At 50.2% G+C, this 21,028-nt stretch overlaps 5 protein-coding genes across 5 annotated transcripts; 3 read left to right on the top strand and 2 right to left on the bottom strand.

Annotated features, from left to right (window-relative positions):
* Positions 1 to 1,064: 1,064 nt before the first annotated feature.
* Positions 1,065 to 3,061, top strand: BU24DRAFT_350825 (fungal trichothecene efflux pump; the record flags this gene model as incomplete). The annotated part of the gene is made up of 5 exons (XM_033523659.1): positions 1,065 to 1,241; positions 1,296 to 1,559; positions 1,612 to 1,878; positions 1,931 to 2,314; positions 2,375 to 3,061. The coding sequence occupies 5 exons, from the start codon at positions 1,065 to 1,067 to the stop codon at positions 3,059 to 3,061; spliced, it is 1,779 nt and encodes a 592-aa protein (XP_033382218.1).
* A 2,036-nt stretch (positions 3,062 to 5,097) lies between these two features.
* BU24DRAFT_394942 (D-mandelate dehydrogenase-like protein) lies at positions 5,098 to 6,592 on the top strand (the record flags this gene model as incomplete). Its single annotated transcript, XM_033525236.1, has 2 exons — positions 5,098 to 5,552; positions 5,847 to 6,592. Exons 1-2 carry the CDS (start codon positions 5,141 to 5,143, stop codon positions 6,590 to 6,592), a joined length of 1,158 nt encoding a protein of 385 aa, XP_033382217.1. The 5' UTR covers positions 5,098 to 5,140.
* Positions 6,593 to 7,598: 1,006 nt separating this feature from the next.
* BU24DRAFT_442780 (uncharacterized protein) lies at positions 7,599 to 10,465 on the bottom strand (the record flags this gene model as incomplete). Its single annotated transcript, XM_033530548.1, has 4 exons — positions 9,767 to 10,465; positions 8,834 to 9,684; positions 8,518 to 8,780; positions 7,599 to 8,476 (listed from the first exon to the last, which is right to left on the bottom strand). The coding sequence occupies exons 1-4, from the start codon at positions 9,971 to 9,973 to the stop codon at positions 7,599 to 7,601; spliced, it is 2,199 nt and encodes a 732-aa protein (XP_033382216.1). The 5' UTR covers positions 9,974 to 10,465.
* Positions 10,466 to 10,802: 337 nt separating this feature from the next.
* On the bottom strand, positions 10,803 to 11,972 carry BU24DRAFT_249060 (ribosomal protein L34e). Its single transcript, XM_033522357.1, has 4 exons — positions 11,955 to 11,972; positions 11,746 to 11,806; positions 11,553 to 11,666; positions 10,803 to 11,496 (listed from the first exon to the last, which is right to left on the bottom strand). Exons 2-4 carry the CDS (start codon positions 11,767 to 11,769, stop codon positions 11,293 to 11,295), a joined length of 342 nt encoding a protein of 113 aa, XP_033382215.1. The 5' UTR covers positions 11,770 to 11,806; positions 11,955 to 11,972; the 3' UTR covers positions 10,803 to 11,292.
* A 1,104-nt stretch (positions 11,973 to 13,076) lies between these two features.
* Positions 13,077 to 20,614, top strand: BU24DRAFT_373540 (PROCN-domain-containing protein). Its single transcript, XM_033524531.1, has 2 exons — positions 13,077 to 17,677; positions 17,731 to 20,614. Exons 1-2 carry the CDS (start codon positions 13,311 to 13,313, stop codon positions 20,219 to 20,221), a joined length of 6,858 nt encoding a protein of 2,285 aa, XP_033382214.1. The 5' UTR covers positions 13,077 to 13,310; the 3' UTR covers positions 20,222 to 20,614.
* The last annotated feature ends 414 nt before the right edge of the window (positions 20,615 to 21,028 follow it).

The following is a 21,028-nucleotide window of genomic DNA, read 5'->3' as shown; positions in this document are numbered from 1 at the left end:
ATGATTCGAACCTCTCGAGCAACTTCTTATTGACTCCATTTATAAGCTGTGATGACGAGTACTTCTACGCAGCCGAACCTCGTCGGTAAACGATTCGCGAGTCTCACCATTCTGTGATTGATGGTTCATGGAAATGCTTCTCTCATAGCATACATGGCGTTGGATGCGCCCTGTCCATGAGCAGTGTACGGAGCATGTTCAACAGATTTCAGAAAAGATAATGCACATGCATCATCGTATCCCAGCGAGGCCCTGCTTGAGGTACATCCTTCGGTGTCGCGTTGTGAAAATAGACTGTCTCCCCTGAAACTTAGGACGAACATCAAATGCGGGGAGAATCCACCCTGGGGTAAAGCCGGATATCCTCTACCGAAGACACCGCAATTAGTTGCTGGGGCACGTCCATCTGGAGTAATTGTTACGGCAACCAGTGTCACAAGGCGGCATGCCTATGCCTGAAGCTCTGAGCCCTCCCAAAATACTTCGAACCGAGCTTCCGCGAGACTAAGACTGAGCCTGAGACCCTTTCGCCTTCCCACTCGTATCCATTGTGCTGGATGCTTCGGCTATGGAATCTCGCTAGCCACGTGGAGTATCATGCCGCACACATGCAGTATGTGCTATGTACGATGGATGCAGTACGAAAACTTGCGAGATTGTCAGCAGCGCCATTACGATTCGCAAACTGTTCCTTATCGTCTCATTCGTGAAAAATTGGCCGAGAAGGACATCGTATCCTGGGATGCCTTCGTGGAATGATCGCACTGGGCCCTCTCGGGCAGGTAATCTGGTCAAGCGATCGGAATGCCTGTTGTTTTGAGAGAGGGGGAGTTGCACAGGCCGCGTTCCCTAGCTGCTCCACTCCAACCCTCCCGTGTCCTAGGCTCTTAGTCTAGAATGGTATGTAATGTTACCTCGTATGTAGAGCCAGCCCGTGAAGAATAAAAAGATGGTCGATCACCCCGTGTCTTATCTGCTCGACACTCCCGCTGATCATCCTCTCCTCTCTCTCTTTTTTTTCGTTGTTCACTTTTCACATCTTTGTCCTGTGGAAAGCATCCGATATGGCTGATGAGAAGACTGCCCGGGAGGACGTCGCTCCAACCCATGAACCCTCATTAACTCAACATTCAAGCAATGGTCTTCACCACGATCATGTTGCAGAAGAAGCCATTGGTGGTCACACGAGCGATTTGCCGCGAGGGTATTACTACAGTCCCGGCTTCATTGGAACTGTCATTGTAAGTCCCATTGGAACAGCCGGTGAATGTCCATTCGACTAACCTCATATACAGGCCACATGTTTAGCACAAATATCAGGATACCTAGGGTGGGTGTTGCCATCAAACACTCTTGCACTCATCAATGCCGCCATTGGGCCATCTCCCAATATCATCTGGGTTTCCATCTCATGGACAGCCGGATTCGCCGTTGGATTCACTCTAGTAGGTCGGTTGTCGGATATCTTTGGCCGAAGATGGTTCTTCATCGCTTCCTCCGTACTTGGCTTGATTGGAGTGATCATCGGATCTGCTGCTCAGAACATCAACATGCTTATTGTATGTATCCCGAGATCCTACTGTTAGTATGACTCGACTTACACTTCCCTAGGTCACCAATTCGATCAACGGAGTAGCAGCTGCTGGGCAGTTGTCTTTCCATATCATTCTTGGTGAACTCGTGCCAAACTCCCTTCGTGGACCTGTCAACGCTTTCGTCTTGTCGACCTCTGTCCCGTTTGCCGTCTTTGGTCCTCCTGTGGCCCGCGCATTCTTCGAGAACACTGCTCTTCAATGGCGATGGTGCTATCTTCTCGGTGTCATTGTCAACGCACTTGCCATCATTCTCTACTTCTTCTTCTACCACCCGCCTACCTATGTATGTTTGATTCGAAACCCCATAATCCGATAAAACCTAACATTATTACTAGGAAATGCTTCACGTTGGTGGTAAATCCAAACTCAAGCAGCTCAAGACTCTCGACTGGATTGGCATCGCCCTCTTCACCGCTGGACTATGCGTCTTCCTCATCGGAATGAATTGGGGAGGTTCCGCATACCCATGGAAATCTGGACACGTGCTGGGAGCTTTGTTCGCTGGCTTCTTCACACTGGTCGGATTCTGCTTCTGGGAGGCTTACTGTGGGCTTGAGTACCCTTTGATCCCCATGCGTCTCTTCAAGAACATCCACTATGATGCCAACGTCGCATGCGCCACTCTCGCCGCTGTCGTCTACTATGCCAACACCGTAATCTGGCCAACCATGATCGGTGCTCTCTTCACTACTGATATCAAAGAGACGGGCTGGCTTTCTGTAAGTACCTTCCTAAGTTGGTTGGCAAATACGAGAACATCTAAACTAACTCAATGTCAGTGTGCCGTTGGCGGTGGCCTTCTCCTCGGACAAATCCTCGGTGGCGTAGGTGTTCGTTACCTTCCCAAGATGAAGATCCAAATGACCGTCGCTGCTGTCATCTGCACGGCCTTCGTCGCCGCATTGGCCGCATCCAATGCCTCCACCCAGAATCAAACCACCGCGCTTCTCCTCATCGGCACCATCGGCGCCGGATACATCGAGAACCTCACCCTCTCCTCGACCGCCTATCTATGGGATCCCGCCGACATGGGCCTCGTAACCGGCGTCCTCGGTGCCATCCGCACCGCGATCTCAGCCATCGCAACGAGCATGTACTCCTCGATCCTCGCGACCGAGTCCGCAAAGTACATCCCCCAATACGTCACCCCAGCAGTGCTCTCAGCCGGCCTTCCCGAGTCCTCGCTGCCCAGCCTCTTCGCCGGCATCACTCTAGGCAATTTCACTGCCGTCAAAGGCATCACACCTGAGGTCCTCGGCGTCGTAGGCACCGAGGTCAAGCGCGCATACTCCATGTCCTTCCGAACCGTCTTCCTCTGCACATTGCCATTCGGCGTGATCCTTATCATTGCAGCTATCATGAGCCCCAACGTCGAGGACTACCTAACCGACGAGGTAGCGCGAAAGTTGCACGGAAACAAGGAGAAGAACACGACCATGCAGAAGGAAGTGGCCGTCGCGGTTTAGAATTGGCATCGTATAATTACAAAAGTGGGAAAGTTCGCATGTGCATGCAACGTACGATACAACGTTGAGTAAATGTTATCGCGATATCATGTCGAGGGAAAGACTTTAGCGTCTATGTTAGATTACGAATGTATACGAAATACCAAAGACATTTGATATACTTGATTTTTTGCCATCAATTGTGCGCATACTTCCCTCATTTGCAGATTACCTTAAGCACCAAGGCATACTCAGAAAATATCGTTCACCACGCAGACCTGCATCTAAATCATGCATTACCTTCCTAATCCTTCTTTTTTTTCATTGCAATCTTTTTACACACAATCCTTACTTAACATTGATAAAGTCCAAGCTAGCACTATGTCCAAGGTTCCAATACGATGGTAAATCCCCTCCCGGCGTCATTTCGCCCGTATTCCAAAAGCGCCACGGTTATGGCGCGACCGTTGACAAATTCTGGACCGGCTTCGAACATTATTTTTCCATACGAACTCAAACCCGACGGAGCACCATCACCATCGTTCACCGCTTACTAGCGGCGCAAATCTAATCTCGAAGGTTTATGCGGCTCCCAGGCCGTTGGGAACCGTACATACCGCAGGGGTGGTAAATGCAATACTCGGCGTGTGTTGTGCTATGTAGACGAGATTATTCGGGAAACCAACGATGTCTCTACCTGGTTTGGCGCAAGTATGTACATACGTCCGACTTGGGTGCCATGCAGGGCTTTTGTTCTGCCAGGGCTTTTTTACATTGAACTTAAGTTACGGGGGTGGTTGGTGGCTTTTTTTCACGTGCGGATTGATAACCTTATCGTCACCGCTTGTTACACGACGACGCTGACGACGTGCTGGAGGGGTGATGTTTTTTGGTGCTTTTCTTTTTGCAGGTTGGAGGGGGTGATGTAGTAGGTGCTATGTTGAGAAAGTGGATTGTGGGTGGGCATGTTATCATTGTGTAGCCTTGCCTGGTGTGTCCTGTCAGATGAGATGAGGGCATTTACGGTGATGTTCTGGATCGACAGGACATGGTCCACGTCGTCCATCTCGTCGTCTCCTCCATGCCATGCCATACCTTACCTCACCTTACCCTATCTTGTTTCACCTACAGCTTTGTATGACCCCTCCTCCCGTTCATTGGCTTCTATAGTTATCTGACATCTGCTCATCTAATTCCGCACCGCTTTCTTCCCAAGCTTCGAAGCTCTGCATCCCGTCATCCATGATCCATCTTACACAGGCAACGCTAACTAGAACTACCTCGTATCTACTTGTATTATTGACCGATCTTATGATATGATATAGCTATCTCATCAATTGCATTTATATTGCTTGCCAACCATGATAGCCATCGACATCCTCCACCCATTCATTCACCGATCCATCCTCCCCATACTCGATGTCCCTCCATCCCCCCTCCCCATCCCATTAACATTGCTTTTGGTCCACCCCCGCATGCCTCCCAAGCCAGCCCCAAGCTTGATTCGCCGCCAACGCGGGACGCCCATTCCGTCTTCTCTTTTTCCTGTGCCCGCATTGCATGAGACGTACGTCCTGCGTACATACACACATACGTACGTACATGCACATGTACACGTGTAGGTTCCTTGGACTTTGGGGGAGAAAATACAAAAAGGACAACCTCCACGCTTGGGGAACATGGTTTTAGATTTCCATAGTTGTGTTATGCGACAGGGAAGTTTTTGCTATTATATTTATTATTATACTTGAACGGTCGAACCCAGGCCAAACAAAAAAGCCTATATTGTCTTCTCACATATACATCCCTACCCTATAGCTGAAGAACCCCCCGGGCCTCGTTCAATTTGTAAAGTTGCAGAGCTTAAAGCTTACGACATCTACACCGATTGACTACTGCGTGCGGTGCGGTGCGCGCTCTTCCGATCGTTGCGTGGGGACGTTAGATATATATATCCTCGACCCTGGAAATTCCCTCTGTTTATCTGCTCCGCGATAGCTGTCAGAAGACAAGACAGGACAGGACAAGACGATATAGACTCAATTCCCTCCCCTACACTTATATCTCAAATCAAAAAGAACGAAGACAAACACACACACAATGTCAGCAGCAACACCCACACCCCAAGACTCGGGCCTCCCACCCCCACCCACAACCGCACCCTCAACCTCATCCCCAACCCCAAACCTCCCCACAACAACAGCCCCATCGAAACCCACAATCCTCCACCTCGGCGACGACATACGATGGAACCACACGCTGTACGCGGAGCTGCAGTCGCACTTCCACATCGAGCGCTCGCACTCCATGGACCGCGAGGCGTTCAAGGCTGCCCTGAGGGACCGCCGCTGGGGGGACTTCGTCGGCATGTACAGGCCGTTTTGGAACACGGGCGGGGAGATGGGGAATTGGGACCGCGAGCTGATTGAGCTGCTGCCCGGGAGCTGTAGGATTTATGCGAGTGCGGGGGCTGGGTTCGATTGGGTGGATACGAGGACGATGGCTGAGTTCGGTGAGTCGTGTTGCGTTTTGAATTCTTCTTTTTTATGGTGTCCTGGCCTTTTTTCGTCGCTGTGTTTGCACTTCCGCGGTGGAGTGGAGGTGGTTTGGTTATATGTGTGCTGTGGGTTGGAAAGAGGAATTGGATGATTCTTTCTCAGAAAAATGAGATGTCTGAACATCCGTCCCATTCCAATCTTACACCCTCAACTTCCATTTCCAACTTCTCTCCCTAAAGCTCCTCCTCCTCCTCCTCCTCCTCCTCCTCACGGAAAACCATCCACTAACCCACTTCCCCTATTCCCAGGAATCATATACTGCAACTCCGCGCCCGCGTGCACCGAATCCGTCGCCGACGCTGCCATCCTCCTCATCATCACCACCTTCCGCGCCATCGTGTGGTCCTTCCTCGGCGCGCGCTCCTGCTCGCCGTCGCAGTTCCACGCCGCGAACCAGAACATCGCCGCCGTCACGCACAACCCGCAGAACCACGTGCTGGGCGTCGTCGGGTTCGGCAAGATCGGGTACCGGATCGCGCAGAAGGCGAGCCGGGCGTTCGATATGCGGATTTGGTACCATGATGTGGTGAGGATGGATAGGGAGAGGGAGGAGAGTGTTGGGGCGAGGTTCTGCGAGACGTTGGAGGAGTTGGTGGGCGGGGCCGATTGCGTGGTTTTGGCTACGCCGTTTAATGGGGAGGTGTTGTTGTCGACGGAGCAGTTTGGGTGGTTTAAGAGGGGGAGCCGGTTGGTGAATATCGCGAGGGGGAAGTTGGTGGATGAGGAGGCGTTGGTGAGGGCGCTGGACGAGGGGATCGTGAGTTCGGCGGGGCTCGATGTCCATGCGAATGAGCCGTATGTCAATGAGAAGTTAGCGAAGAGGGACAATGTCATGGTGTTGAGTCACACGGCGGGGGCGAGTGTGGAGAGCCATATTGGGTTCGAGAGGTTGGGGATCGAGAATCTGCTAGGTTTCTTGCATCATGGGACTGGGGCTGTGACGCCGGTGAATCTGCAGTGGTTAAAGGCGAAAGAGGAGAGCGCCGACGCGTGAGGATATTACCCCTCCAGTTAGCAGGCACCGATTGACAATGATTGGCAATTACTTAACAACACCTCTTGAAAGGTATATATTGGGTTGGGTATAGCATATTGCAAGTACAGGCGACGCATTCATCGATAGTACAACATCTACCATCCGTGGAAAAGTGTCCAGCCAGTAGCCAGCCGTCAATCCGACGCTTCATCGCAAGGATTTTTCCCCTTTCGTACGGTCAAGCTTTCTACGAGATAGAACCACCAGATATTGAAGGGCAACTTGACAACGAGCCAGGCTAGAACAATGGGAAGATGGATACCCCAGAAAAAGAAAAGAAAAGGGTTATCGGTCATCCTGTCGAGGATCTGGAGAAAGATCCGCCAGTCTCGCTCCAGCCCTGACAAGTGTTCTCGTCCATAGAATGGAGGCCCATCATGATGATAAAGAAGTTCAACCATAGGCTCGCAAATGTGATGTCCGGCGGTGCCGCAGTAGTCGCAGGGTTCGGCAACTGCTCTATTGTGCACCACTCTGCGACAATTAGCTCCACGAAGGATATGGCAACCGTACGACTGACATTTCGCGGCATGTGCTCATGCCATGTGGACTCATTCTGATCTAATCCAGCAACTCCAGCAACTCCTTGCAAACAGCGGTAGACGGCCGTACGGGATGAATGTGACTCGAAACGGTGGATGATATAAGAGCGAGAACTTTTGGTAGGCAAATTGTTATGCGGTAACTTGCGGATGACGAAACGACGGGAATCCTTCGGTCCTGGAAATATAGGATAAATGGCTTTAAGATGTAGAAGGCGCAGCTTGGGAAGACCAAGGAGGCGCTCTGCAGGTGGAAATCCGGCAGGAGAACAATGTGTGTACAAAGCAAGTGCTCAGAACCTATGAACGCGTAGTTTAGTAGCCTACAACAACAACATAATATAAAGTAGTCCGAAGATCTATACGGAAGCAGCGCAATAATCATCTTCAAAGTTTGATGACGGCCTTCCAGCCATTCTCGATCAGAAGAAGCGGCCATTTTCGAATTGGGTTCCCCATTCTGTTTGTGACTCTAGCATCCAACTGACCGGATCAAAGATTTCGAAACTGTTGGCACTGGCGAGTCCATTAGGCAGAGAGAGTGGCATGCTAAGAGTATTGAGATGTGGGTTGAATTGCGGCAATCCATGTGCAGGATTCTCGATTGCAGCTCCTGGTGGCGGAGTTGAATTGCTCGAACTGTCGGGGTTCGTGGGATTGTTGGCAACAGTCGAGTCAAGTTGTTCAGAGGCACCGCTGACTTGTGATTCGCGCCATCGCCAGACACAGTCGAATACCACGCTCAGACTCATGCGGCTACGAATAATAAGGCCGAGTGGGTCCTCAAGCATACCACTGCTTTCGCGACGCTGTCCTTGGGTGTTCGTTTCTCCGGTAGTACTGAACATCGTTGCCATGCCTGGGTTGCTGACCAAAGGTGATTGCGACATGCTGTGTACGCTACGGCCGCGGGCGCTCTCCTTCCACAACTGTGCCAGGACTTCAGCCAATCGGTCCAGCAGATCGTTAGTCATAACTTTGGATTTACGCATTGCGACCACAGTTCGTGAGACGAAATTGCGTCCTTGTTCGAATGGTAAACGGCTGGCAAAGTCCGAATTCAGCAATTTCAACAGGGCAAATCCGGCGGCCAGAGCCATCTGCATGATGTAGTAAGGCACGAACTTGAGTGTGTCCTTGTCTTGTAATTCGAACGCGCGCTCTAAGAAGCTGGTAGCCGCAAAGTATAGGGCGACAAGATCGTCTCGCTTCTCCAGCCGTTGTTCCGTATTGAAGAATGAGTAAAGATGCAAATGAAGGAATACGGCGCTATGGTGGAGCTCCTCTAGTTCTGTTTTACCTGTCAGTATGTTTATCGATCATGTAGATTTCGATGCTCACCCTTGTTTACACCATCTAACACACCACGTTCTTCTTTGAGTCGGTCTGCTTCTAAGTTCATGTAAGTAGCAGCAGCACCTTCTGAGAACCGGTGGCTCGTGGCTGAATACAACAGCCTGTTGATACGGCTAGCCGCCATTTCCTGGCGCAACCGGACGAACAGATCCGGAGGAATGATTCTCATATGTTCTTCGTCATCCATCCTGAACTCCAATGTCGAGTCGTAAAGCGTTATTGACGGCTGTCCATTGCCAGTAGATACTCTGGTTATCATATTAGTATAGACCTTAGACAAATGAGAGGGCATTAAACATACGTCTGCGCTACAATGTTGCAAACCGCCCAAGTCCGTAACCGATCATGGATGTCTTCTTCTCGTAGCCGAACTTTTGTCCTCGAGAAATCTTGTGGATGTGTCGGTTGGTGCAGGCCGATCTGCATTGCGATCTGCATCATCACTCCGCAAAGCATAAACGTTGGGTCGTTAACTGTCGTCCTCGCTGGAAGGGGCCATGTGCACAATAGACATAATGCCTTGACCACATGATGATTCGGGGACTTCTTGATCGCTTCCCAAATCAAATCCGTAAGCGGTTCTTTGAGCCGGCTTAACAAATTATCATCCGCGCCGTAATGACGGGCTGCGACACTGATAATTGCCCAGAAGAGAAGTCTTGAATCCTGAGAATGTACTTCGTCCGGCGACCGGACGGGATCGAGGAATGGTAGAAATGTGTGATAGTTCTGGAAGAATTCGGCGAATAGCTCGTTAACCTGCGCGGGTGCAAGTCTCACTTCGCCTAATGAGTGGAACATTGGAGATCCGCTGCGCAAGTCCAGCAGCGACGTCGCCACGGCTTCCTGTTGCGATTGAAGGAACGCATTGTCTTCCTCCGTGTGTATTGATCCCGTGCCAAATGTATGGTTTTCCGGTGGTGGATTCAGGGTAGTTTGCTGCTGTTGCGACTGGATGGGGATGCCGGCTGCAGCGCCTTTGCCTTCATAGAATGCCAATCGTTCCCGCAAATCTTCCATCTCCCTTTCCATCTCGGCGTTCCTATTCCGCTTGCCCACACGTTTGAAGTTGGGCTCGATGACGCATCGCAGGCGCTGTTTCAAACACCTATCGCAGCTCTTAAAAGGATCTTGCTGGACGTTGCACTTGAGCTGTGGGGGAGCTGTCAGCGACGCTTCGCGTGAAACATGACCACTTTTGGATCATCTATCTTATCGAGAGCAATTTACGAACCTTCTGTTGCCGACACTCATTGCAGGCGCGCTTCACGGCGGTGTTCTTCCTGCTCGAGGGTTGACGGCCATTGTCACCAACGTCGGCCTCGTCGTCGCTCGACGCTGGTCTCTTGAACGCATTGGGCCGACCACTGGCAGGGCTGTTCGCATAGCTGAGCTGTTGAGCTCCTTGCGTGCCGGGCGTGGTCGGGGACATGGACAGCATTTCTGCGCAAGTGAATCCTGAGCCCTTGTTGCTGCACCGATATCGCTGGGAGAGCTCAGGTGGGCAGCGATGGAGGCTGGCGGGGCGGGCACGCGCTGAAGTCCGATCGGCTCACGCCAAACCTGAAGGGTGAGTAGCCTTTTATGAACGAACGACAACCACGACCTGCTGTCCGAAATTTTTGCTCTGCGGGAAAAAGACGTAATGCGATGCGTTCGCGCGACCAGTCACCACCCACGCCCAGGCTCAGACTCGTTTCCCGAGGCCAGTAATCGTTATTGTCGTCGTTCTCGTCGTCGTCCTCTTCGTTGGCTTCGGCTAGCGATCGTATTCGGGGTTGTCCAATTGCTATTGCTCACCCTACTGCATGTAATGGCAGACGGCAGCAGCAACAGCAGCAACAGAGAGCGAGTGCTGGACTGCAGCAACACTGGAAGGCGAAACCCCCTTTAAGATCCAAACAAATCATTCGTATGGAGTTCATACCGTGAACGGAAAAGGCGCGAAAGAGATCATTATGTACTCCGTACGGCTCATGGCGCCTAACCTATCCCATCTCCCCCGAGTCACGTTATTCCCGCTGCCAGACGGGACGTAATCAACTATGAATAGAATTTCCTTAGAACAGTCATTTCAAGTTTGGACAGCATCGATTGTTCCAATGTGACTCAACGTCATTTTGATAGGTGTGGAGGCTGCAGTAGGCAAGCCTGTACGGAGTAATCGACATAGATTCACTCTCGGAGCATTCATTCGGCATACAAACTTAGCTGATCATTCTACGCTCTCCAAATGCGATCATATTGGGATGTACTTCGAGGACATCGATGTGGGACCAATCCCGGCATATATCGCATTTTGACATCCATGCCTGGCGAGAGATTCATGATGAAGGTTGCAGCACTCATGCGTGAGTAGACCACCATTGGCTATCATTCATATTGTCAGATATGGGAGCAGCATTCCGGCATGAGAACAGAGTCAGGCGATGCTAAAAGTGTAAAAGTATGCACCTGCAGTCAGTACAACATCATTTGCATTCTCGTTCGGGCGTTGTGCGCTCTCGAACGGGATGATAAAGCGACTGGTTCACTGTCCCAAGACTCGCATCCGTCATCGATCACTTGGACACTGGCGCGTCGGTGAAATTTTGGTCCTATTCAGCTACGTCCCTGTAGACGTTTGTGTATGATGCAGAAATCGCCATGATCTCATTGAACCCTAATGAAGCTGGCCTGAACCTGGGAATGCCCATAATGCACATAAACACCGATGGCCCCTGTTTTTCGACATCCGTTCCTCCATCAATCATCAATCGCTTATTTCTTTTGCTGCGACTCCTTGAGCACCTTCTTCACGACCTTCTGCTCCTCAATCAAGAAAGCACGGACAATGCGGTCCTGGACGCAGTTGGCGCATCGCGAACCACCGTAGGCGCGCTGGACGGTCTTCTTGGGGCGGCTGATGGTGGCGTACTCGCGGGGGCGGAGAGCAGGGAGACCGGAGAGCTTGGTGCCGCAGTCCTGAAAACATCGTGAGCCATTTCCTCCTCCACTCCTCAGGCAGATCCAAAACTTACACCGCACTTGGGGGTGGTTCCCCTCTTCTTGATGTGAAGGTATCGGAGCTCGCCTCCAGGGGTCTTGATAACGCGGACCTTGTTGGAGCGGGTGTTGTAGGGAGCCCGTCGGCGCTGTATCCATTCCGTCAGCTTTCATACATCCAATTCCAGGCACTATCGTGTCCATCATTCAGGGGACGGGGATGCGTACGTAGGTGAGTCTGTTGGAAGGCATCCTGGCTGTGTTCCCGGAGAATCAGAGGCGAAGATTTCTAGATGCGATATCGTGGTTAGAAGAGTTCTCGAAGTATCGAACGGGCGGAGCGCAAGGAGGAATAAGGGTACCTACGTCTATAAGTTATATATATTAGTTTACGGATGTTCACTTTGCTTCGTGTAAAGGGCAGAGCAATTACTTACCGGGCGGGATGTGATGGAGTTGTCAATGAGCGTTTTCGCGTGAAGTCGAAAATCCAGTGTGGCTCGCTAAGGATGGCTGCCAAGTCAAAAAACCGCGAGAAAGAACGCTAGGCTACTCCAGGCTTAGTTGGTATCCAAGAATTGCTGACCTTGCCTAGTCGGGAACGTGGATTTTACCGATGTCAAATGTTTCAACATTGAAGGCTCACCAGTTCGAACATTTGGGAATTGAGGAGGTTCATTAACGATTGGTATGTTTATCAATCGCTCTCGAGTCTCCTGCTCGGATCGAGTGCAGTCGCAATATCGTGCTTTGAAGAGATTGGTACGCTTCGCTTGATCTCGATAGCCTACGATCTTACGACGACTGCAAAGTACATTCACTATTTGAAAACTTGGTATCATGTGCTGTGAATCCCATAACATAATCTTGGTCTCGGATCTCTACGTGTGACCTTACCTATCTTCGGGCTATGGCTGTACAAGAGAATACACTTCTAATTGTACTACTGCATGATCCACCCTAGAAACAAGTATACCGATGTAATTGTTGAAATAATATAAAGATGATTTCGTAGAGTTTCTTTGTAAGTGAGCATTGCGTACCTAGAGCTACGAGTGCTACTCCGTACTCATCCAAGAATTGTGGGAACAATCTGGTACTCGTTGCACGTCTCGAATGCTTCCAATTCGCTAATGGCAAAAACGCCCACTTGTGGTAAGCCGATTCTGCGGAACTTTTGTGAGATTGCGAGCCCCAGTTTCACGCTAGCCATTCGAGGATATCACGTGACTGGCGCCCGTGAAAAGATCCCGTCAAGTCGCGACTCCATACTTTTTCGCAGAACGCCTCCTGTCGCAACATCACTTTTCCATCGCGCGAAGTGCAGGAAAACTTCGTCAATCTACATCCTCATCTTCGCGCGTTAGTCCGGCTTGCGATTAATCTATTTGGCGCGTCAATCAGCGCGCACGTGAACGCGGAGCTTGCTCCTAGTTTACAGCTTCACGACAACTGGAGTTCCCATCTCTGGTCGAGCTCCCCAGTCACTCCATATTACATTTCAAAGCTGATACCTTCCCAAAGACCTTCCTGTCACGATGGCCTTTCCTCCCCCCCCTCCTCCCCCTCCTCCTCCACCTCCTGGACCCCCAGGCTCAGCGTATACTCCTGCTCCTCCGCCGCCACCTCCGCCACCAGGTATCGCCGCGCCGCCTCCTCCACCAGGCGTCCGTCCTCCCTCAGATCCAAATGTCGCGAAGTTCAGTCAGAAGAAGAAGGAATGGCTTCGTCAACAACGCCAGCGATTCGGCGAGAGGCGGAAGGCTGGCTTCGTCGAGACCCAAAAGGCCGACATGCCACCGGAGCATCTGCGCAAGGTTTTCAAGGATATTGGCGATGTGTCACAAAAGAAGTTCACTAGTGATAAGAGGAGCTACTTGGGTGCCTTGAAGTTCATGCCACATGCGGTTTTGAAGTTGTTAGAGAACATGCCCATGCCATGGGAGAGCAGGAGAGACGTGAAGGTTCTTTACCACATCAACGGTTGCTTGACACTCGTCAATGAGGTACCGCGCGTTATTGAGCCAGTCTTCCATGCTCAGTGGGCTGCGATGTGGTTGGCCATGCGGAAAGAGAAGAGCGACCGACGGCACTTCAAGCGCATGAGGTTTCCCCCTTTCGATGACGAAGAGCCGCCCATGTCTTATTCGGAGAACATCGAGGATGTCGAGCCTTTGGAACCAATCCAGCTAGAACTTGATGAGGATGAAGACTCACCGGTTATCGAATGGTTTTACGACCACAGACCATTGCTCGATACGTCACACGTCAATGGCCCAAGTTACAAGGAGTGGAATCTCACACTCCCTCAGATGGCCAATCTGTACCGACTTAGTCGACAACTTCTCAGCGACATTGTCGACAAGAACTACTTCCACATGTTCGATATGGACAGCTTTCTTACAGCGAAAGCTCTAAACGTTGCAATTCCGGGTGGTCCACGTTTCGAGCCGTTGTATAAAGATATTGATCCCAACGACGAAGATTTCGGAGAGTTTAACGCCATCGACCGCATCATTTTCCGCGCTCCCATCCGTACAGAATACCGCGTTACATTCCCGTTCCTCTACAACTCGCTTCCCCGCAGTGTCAAGCTAGCATGGTACTCCCATCCTCAAGTCGTCTACGTGCGGGCTGAAGACCCCAGTCTTCCGGCTTTCTATTTTGATCCAATCATCAATCCGATATCTTCGCGCGCAGTTGCGCCGAAGAATCTTGCTGTCAGCCATGAGGACGAAGTCTTTGGTTATGGAAACGATGAAGACGATGACTTTGAACTGCCAGACGATATGGAACCATTCATGGCCGACGAGGAGCTCTATACCACTGAAACGGCTTCCGCGATCGCCTTGTGGTGGGCTCCTCATCCTTTCGATAAGCGCTCTGGTAAAATGGTCAGAGCCGAGGATGTACCGCTTGTTAAGCAGTGGTACCTGGAGCATGTCCCCGCAAACCAGCCCGTCAAGGTTCGAGTGTCATACCAGAAACTTCTGAAGACATACGTCTTGAATGAGCTCCACAAGAAACAGCCCAAGGCACAAAACAAGCAGAATTTGATGCGAACGCTGAAGACCACAAAATTCTTCCAGCAAACTAAGGTCGATTGGGTTGAGGCTGGTCTACAGGTGTGTCGGCAGGGTTACAATATGCTCAACCTCTTGATTCACCGCAAGAATCTTACCTACCTTCATCTTGATTACAACTTCAATCTGAAGCCAGTCAAGACATTGACGACCAAGGAGCGAAAGAAGTCACGTTTCGGAAACGCCTTCCATCTCATGCGTGAAATCCTCCGCCTTACGAAACTCATTGTAGACGCCCAAGTTCAATATCGTCTTGGAAATATCGACGCATTCCAACTCGCTGATGGCATTTTGTACGCTTTCAACCATGTTGGACAGTTGACGGGAATGTACAGATACAAGTACAAGTTGATGCATCAGATTCGATCTTGCAAGGATCTTAAGCATCTCATCTACTACCGATTCAACTCGGGTCCTGTCGGTAAGGGTCCTGGTTGTGGTTTCTGGGCACCTGCATGGCGTGTATGGTTGTTCTTCATGCGCGGTATCATTCCTCTTCTAGAGCGCTGGCTTGGCAATTTGCTATCTCGTCAATTCGAAGGACGTCACAGCAAGGGTGTTGCTAAGACGGTCACCAAGCAGCGAGTTGAGTCCCATTTCGATCTGGAACTACGAGCCGCCGTCATGACTGATCTCATGGACATGATGCCCGAGGGCATCAAGCAGAATAAGGTGAATACTGTACTGCAGCATCTTTCAGAAGCGTGGCGATGCTGGAAGAGTAACATCCCGTGGAAGGTGCCTGGTCTTCCCGCTCCTATTGAGAACATCATTCTTCGATACGTCAAGAGCAAAGCCGATTGGTGGATTTCAGTCGCCCATTACAACCGCGAGCGTATCCGAAGAGGTGCTACAGTCGACAAGACAGTTGCAAAGAAGAATTTGGGACGTTTGACTAGATTGTGGCTGAAGGCCGAGCAAGAGCGACAACACAACTACATGAAGGACGGTCCTTACGTTTCCTCTGAGGAGGCTGTCGCCATCTACACCACCATGGTGCACTGGCTAGAGGCACGAAAGTTCCAGCCAATTCCGTTCCCCAGCGTTTCGTACAAACACGACACCAAGATTCTTATCCTCGCTCTGGAACGTCTTCGCGAAGCTTATTCGGTCAAGGGTCGTCTAAATCAGAGCCAGCGTGAGGAGCTTGCTCTCATTGAGCAGGCTTATGATTCACCAGGCACAACACTTGCCAGGATTAAGCGATTCCTTCTCACCCAACGTGCCTTCAAGGAAGTGGGCATCGACATGAACGACAACTACAACACCATCAATCCTGTATATGATATCGAGCCTATGGAGAAGATCACAGATGCATATCTTGATCAATACCTCTGGTACCAAGCTGATCAGAGGCATTTGTTCCCTGGTTGGATCAAGCCTTCCGATTCTGAAGTGCCACCCCTTCTAACGTACAAGTGGGCGCAAGGAATCAACAACTTGGACAAGGTCTGGGAATACCAAGATGGCGAATGCAATGTCATGATTGAGACCCAATTGTCCAAAGTGTACGAGAAGATTGATATCACGATGCTGAATCGACTTCTCAGGCTGATCATGGATCACAACTTGGCGGATTACATCACTGCGAAGAACAATGTGCAGCTCAATTACAAGGACATGAACCACACTAATACCTACGGTATGATTCGTGGTCTGCAGTTCTCTGCCTTTGTTTTCCAATACTACGGCTTGGTGTTGGATATCTTGCTCTTGGGCCTCCAGCGAGCAAATGAAATTGCTGGAGCACCAGAGAACCCTAACGACTTCCTGCAGTTCAAAGACAAGGATACCGAAGTTCGACATCCAATTCGTCTGTACACACGATACATCGATCGCATCTGGGTATTCTTTAGGTTCACTGCAGAAGAATCAAGAGACCTCATCCAACGTTTCTTGACAGAACAGCCAGATCCCAACTTCGAAAACGTCATCGGCTATCGCAACAAGAAATGCTGGCCTCGCGACTCCAGGATGCGTCTTATGCGACACGACGTCAACCTTGGTCGTGCAGTCTTCTGGGACTTGAAGAATCGACTTCCTCGATCCGTAACTACCATTGAATGGGATGATACATTCGCAAGTGTATACAGTCGAGACAACCCTAACCTTCTCTTTTCCATGTGCGGATTTGAGGTCCGCATCTTGCCCAAGATTCGCAATTTGACTGAGGAGTTCCCTGTCAAGGATAGTGTTTGGTCACTGGTAGATAATGCTACCAAGGAGCGCACTGCACATGCCTTCCTACAAGTGACCGAGGAGGACATTCAAAAGTTCAACAACCGCATTCGCCAGATTCTGATGTCCTCCGGCTCTACGACATTCACGAAGATTGCGAACAAGTGGAACACCACCCTCATCGCCTTGTTCACTTACTACCGAGAGGCCGCAGTGTCCACTGTCAACCTGTTGGACACTATTGTCAAGTGCGAGACCAAGATCCAGACTCGAGTCAAGATTGGCTTGAACTCCAAGATGCCTTCACGTTTCCCTCCTGCTGTCTTCTATACGCCTAAAGAGCTTGGTGGTCTTGGAATGATCTCCGGATCCCACATCCTTATCCCAACTAGCGACAAGCGCTGGTCAAAACAGACCGATACCGGTGTCACACATTACCGAGCCGGTATGTCTCACGACGAGGAGACGTTGATTCCGAACATTTTCCGATACATCATTCCTTGGGAATCGGAGTTCATCGACTCTCAGCGTGTCTGGATGGAATACTCTCAGAAACGACAGGAGGCCAACCAACAAAACCGAAGATTGACCCTTGAGGATCTTGAAGATAGTTGGGATCGAGGTCTACCCCGTATCAACACTCTCTTCCAAAAGGATCGCAGCACGCTCAGTTTTGATAAGGGTTTCCGAGCTCGAACCGAATTTAAGATCTATCAGCACATGAAGAGCAATCCCTTCTGGTGGACTTCACAACGCCATGATGGTAAACTCTGGAATTTGAACGCATATAGAACTGACGTCATTCAAGCACTTGGTGGTGTGGAGACAATTCTTGAACACACCCTTTTCAAGGCTACAGCGTTCCCATCGTGGGAGGGACTTTTCTGGGAAAAAGCAAGGTTCGTACTACAAGTGCCTCACCATTACATTCTGGTATACTAACTCATGACAGTGGTTTCGAGGAGTCGATGAAGTTCAAGAAGCTCACCAATGCCCAACGTTCCGGTTTGAACCAAATCCCTAATCGTCGTTTCACGCTGTGGTGGTCGCCGACTATCAACCGAGCCAACGTTTACGTGGGTTTCCAAGTCCAACTCGATCTAACGGGAATTTTCTTGCACGGCAAGATCCCAACCCTCAAGATTTCTTTGATCCAAATCTTCCGAGCCCATTTGTGGCAGAAGATCCACGAGTCTGTGGTCATGGATTTGTGTCAAGTCTTCGATCAGGAGCTGGAGGCTTTGGGTATCGAGACAGTTCAGAAGGAGACTATTCACCCCCGTAAATCATACAAGATGAACAGTTCCGCTGCCGATATTCTACTATTCGCCAGCCACAAATGGAGCGTTTCTCCACCTTCCATGCTCTACGACACCAAGGATGCAATGAGCTCGACCACAACGAACAAATTCTGGGTGGATGTCCAATTACGATATGGTGATTACGATTCTCATGACATTGAACGATATGTCCGTGCGAAGTACCTCGACTATGGTGGCGACTCTCAGAGTATCTATCCTTCGCCTACCGGTCTCATGATTGCTATAGATCTCGCCTATAACCTTTACTCGGCTTACGGAATGTATTTCCCTGGCTTGAAGCAATTGGTGCAGCAAGCCATGGCGAAGATCATGAAGGCTAATCCCGCATTGTACGTTCTGCGTGAACGTATCCGCAAGGGTTTGCAGCTGTATGCTTCGGAAAGCAACCAGGAATTCCTCAACTCTCAGAACTACTCAGAACTCTTCAGCAACCAGATTCAGCTGTTCATCGACGATACTAATGTCTACCGTGTCACTATTCACAAGACATTCGAGGGTAACTTGACCACGAAGCCAATTAACGGTGCTATCTTCATCTTCAATCCTCGTACTGGACAGCTGTTCCTGAAGATTATCCATACCAGTGTGTGGGCAGGCCAGAAGCGTCTCGGACAGTTGGCCAAATGGAAGACTGCCGAAGAAGTGGCCGCTCTCATCCGGTCATTGCCCGTGGAAGAACAACCGAAGCAGCTTATCGTAACACGAAAGGGTCTGCTCGATCCCCTCGAGGTTCACTTGCTTGATTTCCCGAATATCTCCATTCGCGCATCCGAGTTGCAGTTGCCATTCCAAGCCGCCATGAAGGTAGAGAAGCTCGGTGACATGATCCTTCGTGCCACTGGCCCCCAAATGGTTCTGTTCAACCTCTACGATGAATGGCTGAAGACTATCTCTTCGTACACTGCCTTCTCTCGTTTGATCCTGATCCTTCGTGCACTTCACGTTAATCAGGACAAGACGAAGCTGTTGTTGCGTCCTGACAAGACAGTGATCACACAAGAACATCACATCTGGCCCACGCTCGCCGACGAAGACTGGATTAAGGTCGAGGTGCAACTCCGCGATTTGATCTTGAATGACTATGGCAAGAAGAACAATGTCAACACTTCTTCGCTCACCAGCAGTGAAGTGCGTGACATCATCTTGGGTATGGAGATTTCTGCTCCATCCATGCAGCGTCAACAAGCTGCAGAGATCGACAAGCAGAAGGAGGAGCAGGCGCAACTTACTGCGGTCACCACAAAGACACAGAATGTACACGGTGAAGAAATCATCGTCACAACTACGTCCCAGTACGAACAGGCTTCATTTGCTTCCAAGACAGAGTGGCGCACCCGCGCTGTGGCCACATCCAACCTCCGCACTCGTGCCAACAACATCTACATCAACTCCGAGGATGTCAAGGAAGAGGGTCACTACACTTACGTCATGCCCAAGAACATTCTGAAGCGTTTCATCACGATCGGCGACTTGCGACACCAAGTCGCTGGTTACCTCTACGGAAAATCGCCACCAGACAACGACCAAGTCAAGGAAATCGTTACCATCGTCATGATTCCTCAAGTTGGTGGTACTCGCGACGTACAGTTGCCGAAGCAATTGCCTCAGCATGAGTATCTCAACGACCTTGAGCCATTGGGTATTATTCACACCGTCAGCGGCAACGAGCCTCCATACATGCAGGCCAGCGATGTCACCCAACACGCGCGATTGATGAACACCCACGCAAGCTGGGACAAGAAGACAGTCACCATGACCGTCTCATTCACCCCTGGCTCTGTTTCTCTGGCCGCGTGGGCCCTAACACCAAATGGCTACAAGTGGGGTGCCGAAAACAAGGACATCATGTCCGACAGTCCGGCCGGTTTCTCGACCTCATTCGGTGACAAGTGCCAACTCCTGTTGTCTGACAAGATCCGGGGCTACTACCTCGTGCCAGAGGATGGATTGTGGAACTACAGCTTTATTGGAAGCGTGTTCGGCAACATCGAGAAGAAGCCGGTGCACGTCAAATTGGACACCCCTGTCAAGTTCTACGACAGCATCCACCGCCCCGTGCATTTCAAGAACTTTGCCGAATTGGAAGACGTATGGGTCGATCGGGACAACTCGTTTGAGTAAAAAAAGTAAACAATTCCTAATATTTCCTTTTTCTGAATTACATCCCAATGTTGGGGATGCAACTGCCCTGAACGGGGTGAGTTTGTGGGTCGAGCAGTCACATATGCGTCCGCGTGTCTCGTGGAAATTTTACATAACGGAAAGGGCAGGGGAACCAAAGCATCAAATCAGGCGTTTTTTTTTTCATCTTTCTGGGGGATTTTTGTAAACAATAGTATCTTGTTCATGGTGCAAAGCAGCAGAACCGAGAATGGCTTCTTTGGGGTTGACCTTTTTCCTCCTTTTCCTCTCTTTTTCATCAATCCATCGAAGCCTTGTATTAAACTCTTCCTATTATGTGTCTTATAGCTTTGTCTTATTTAGTGAGGGGTTTGTGGAGACAAAAATGTGCAGTTGATAATCTTCATTTTGCTGTGTTGCGGATGCGTGATTTGTGTGTTCGACGTGACTCTACCTGTTGACTGCCACAACCACGGAACCACAACCCAAGTTCGACGATCTATTTATATGTCATAGGAACCGTGGTATAGCTTTTACTCAATCCTTCTCGAGGTCCCGATAGTCAAAAAGTGTGTTGACGTTCCGATCAATAAAATAACCACTACACTAGTCCCTTCCAAAATTAACTACAAACTCAGACTTTAAAGAACGAATATAATCATTAACATAATCTATCCCGTCGCACGACCCATACACGTACATGTACGGAATCCACTAGAGTAGATACTACATAGGAAAATATGTAGGTACATTGCATTTCACATTTGAATTCCCACTAGGATTGTAACGATGGCGTATGCCGTTACG

Source organism: Aaosphaeria arxii (assembly GCF_010015735.1).
Source record: "Aaosphaeria arxii CBS 175.79 unplaced genomic scaffold BU24scaffold_6, whole genome shotgun sequence".
Lineage (NCBI taxonomy): Eukaryota > Fungi > Ascomycota > Dothideomycetes > Pleosporales > Aaosphaeria > Aaosphaeria arxii.
The sequence above is the reverse complement of the archived record's forward strand: the minus strand, read 5'-3'. Positions and strand labels throughout refer to the sequence as shown.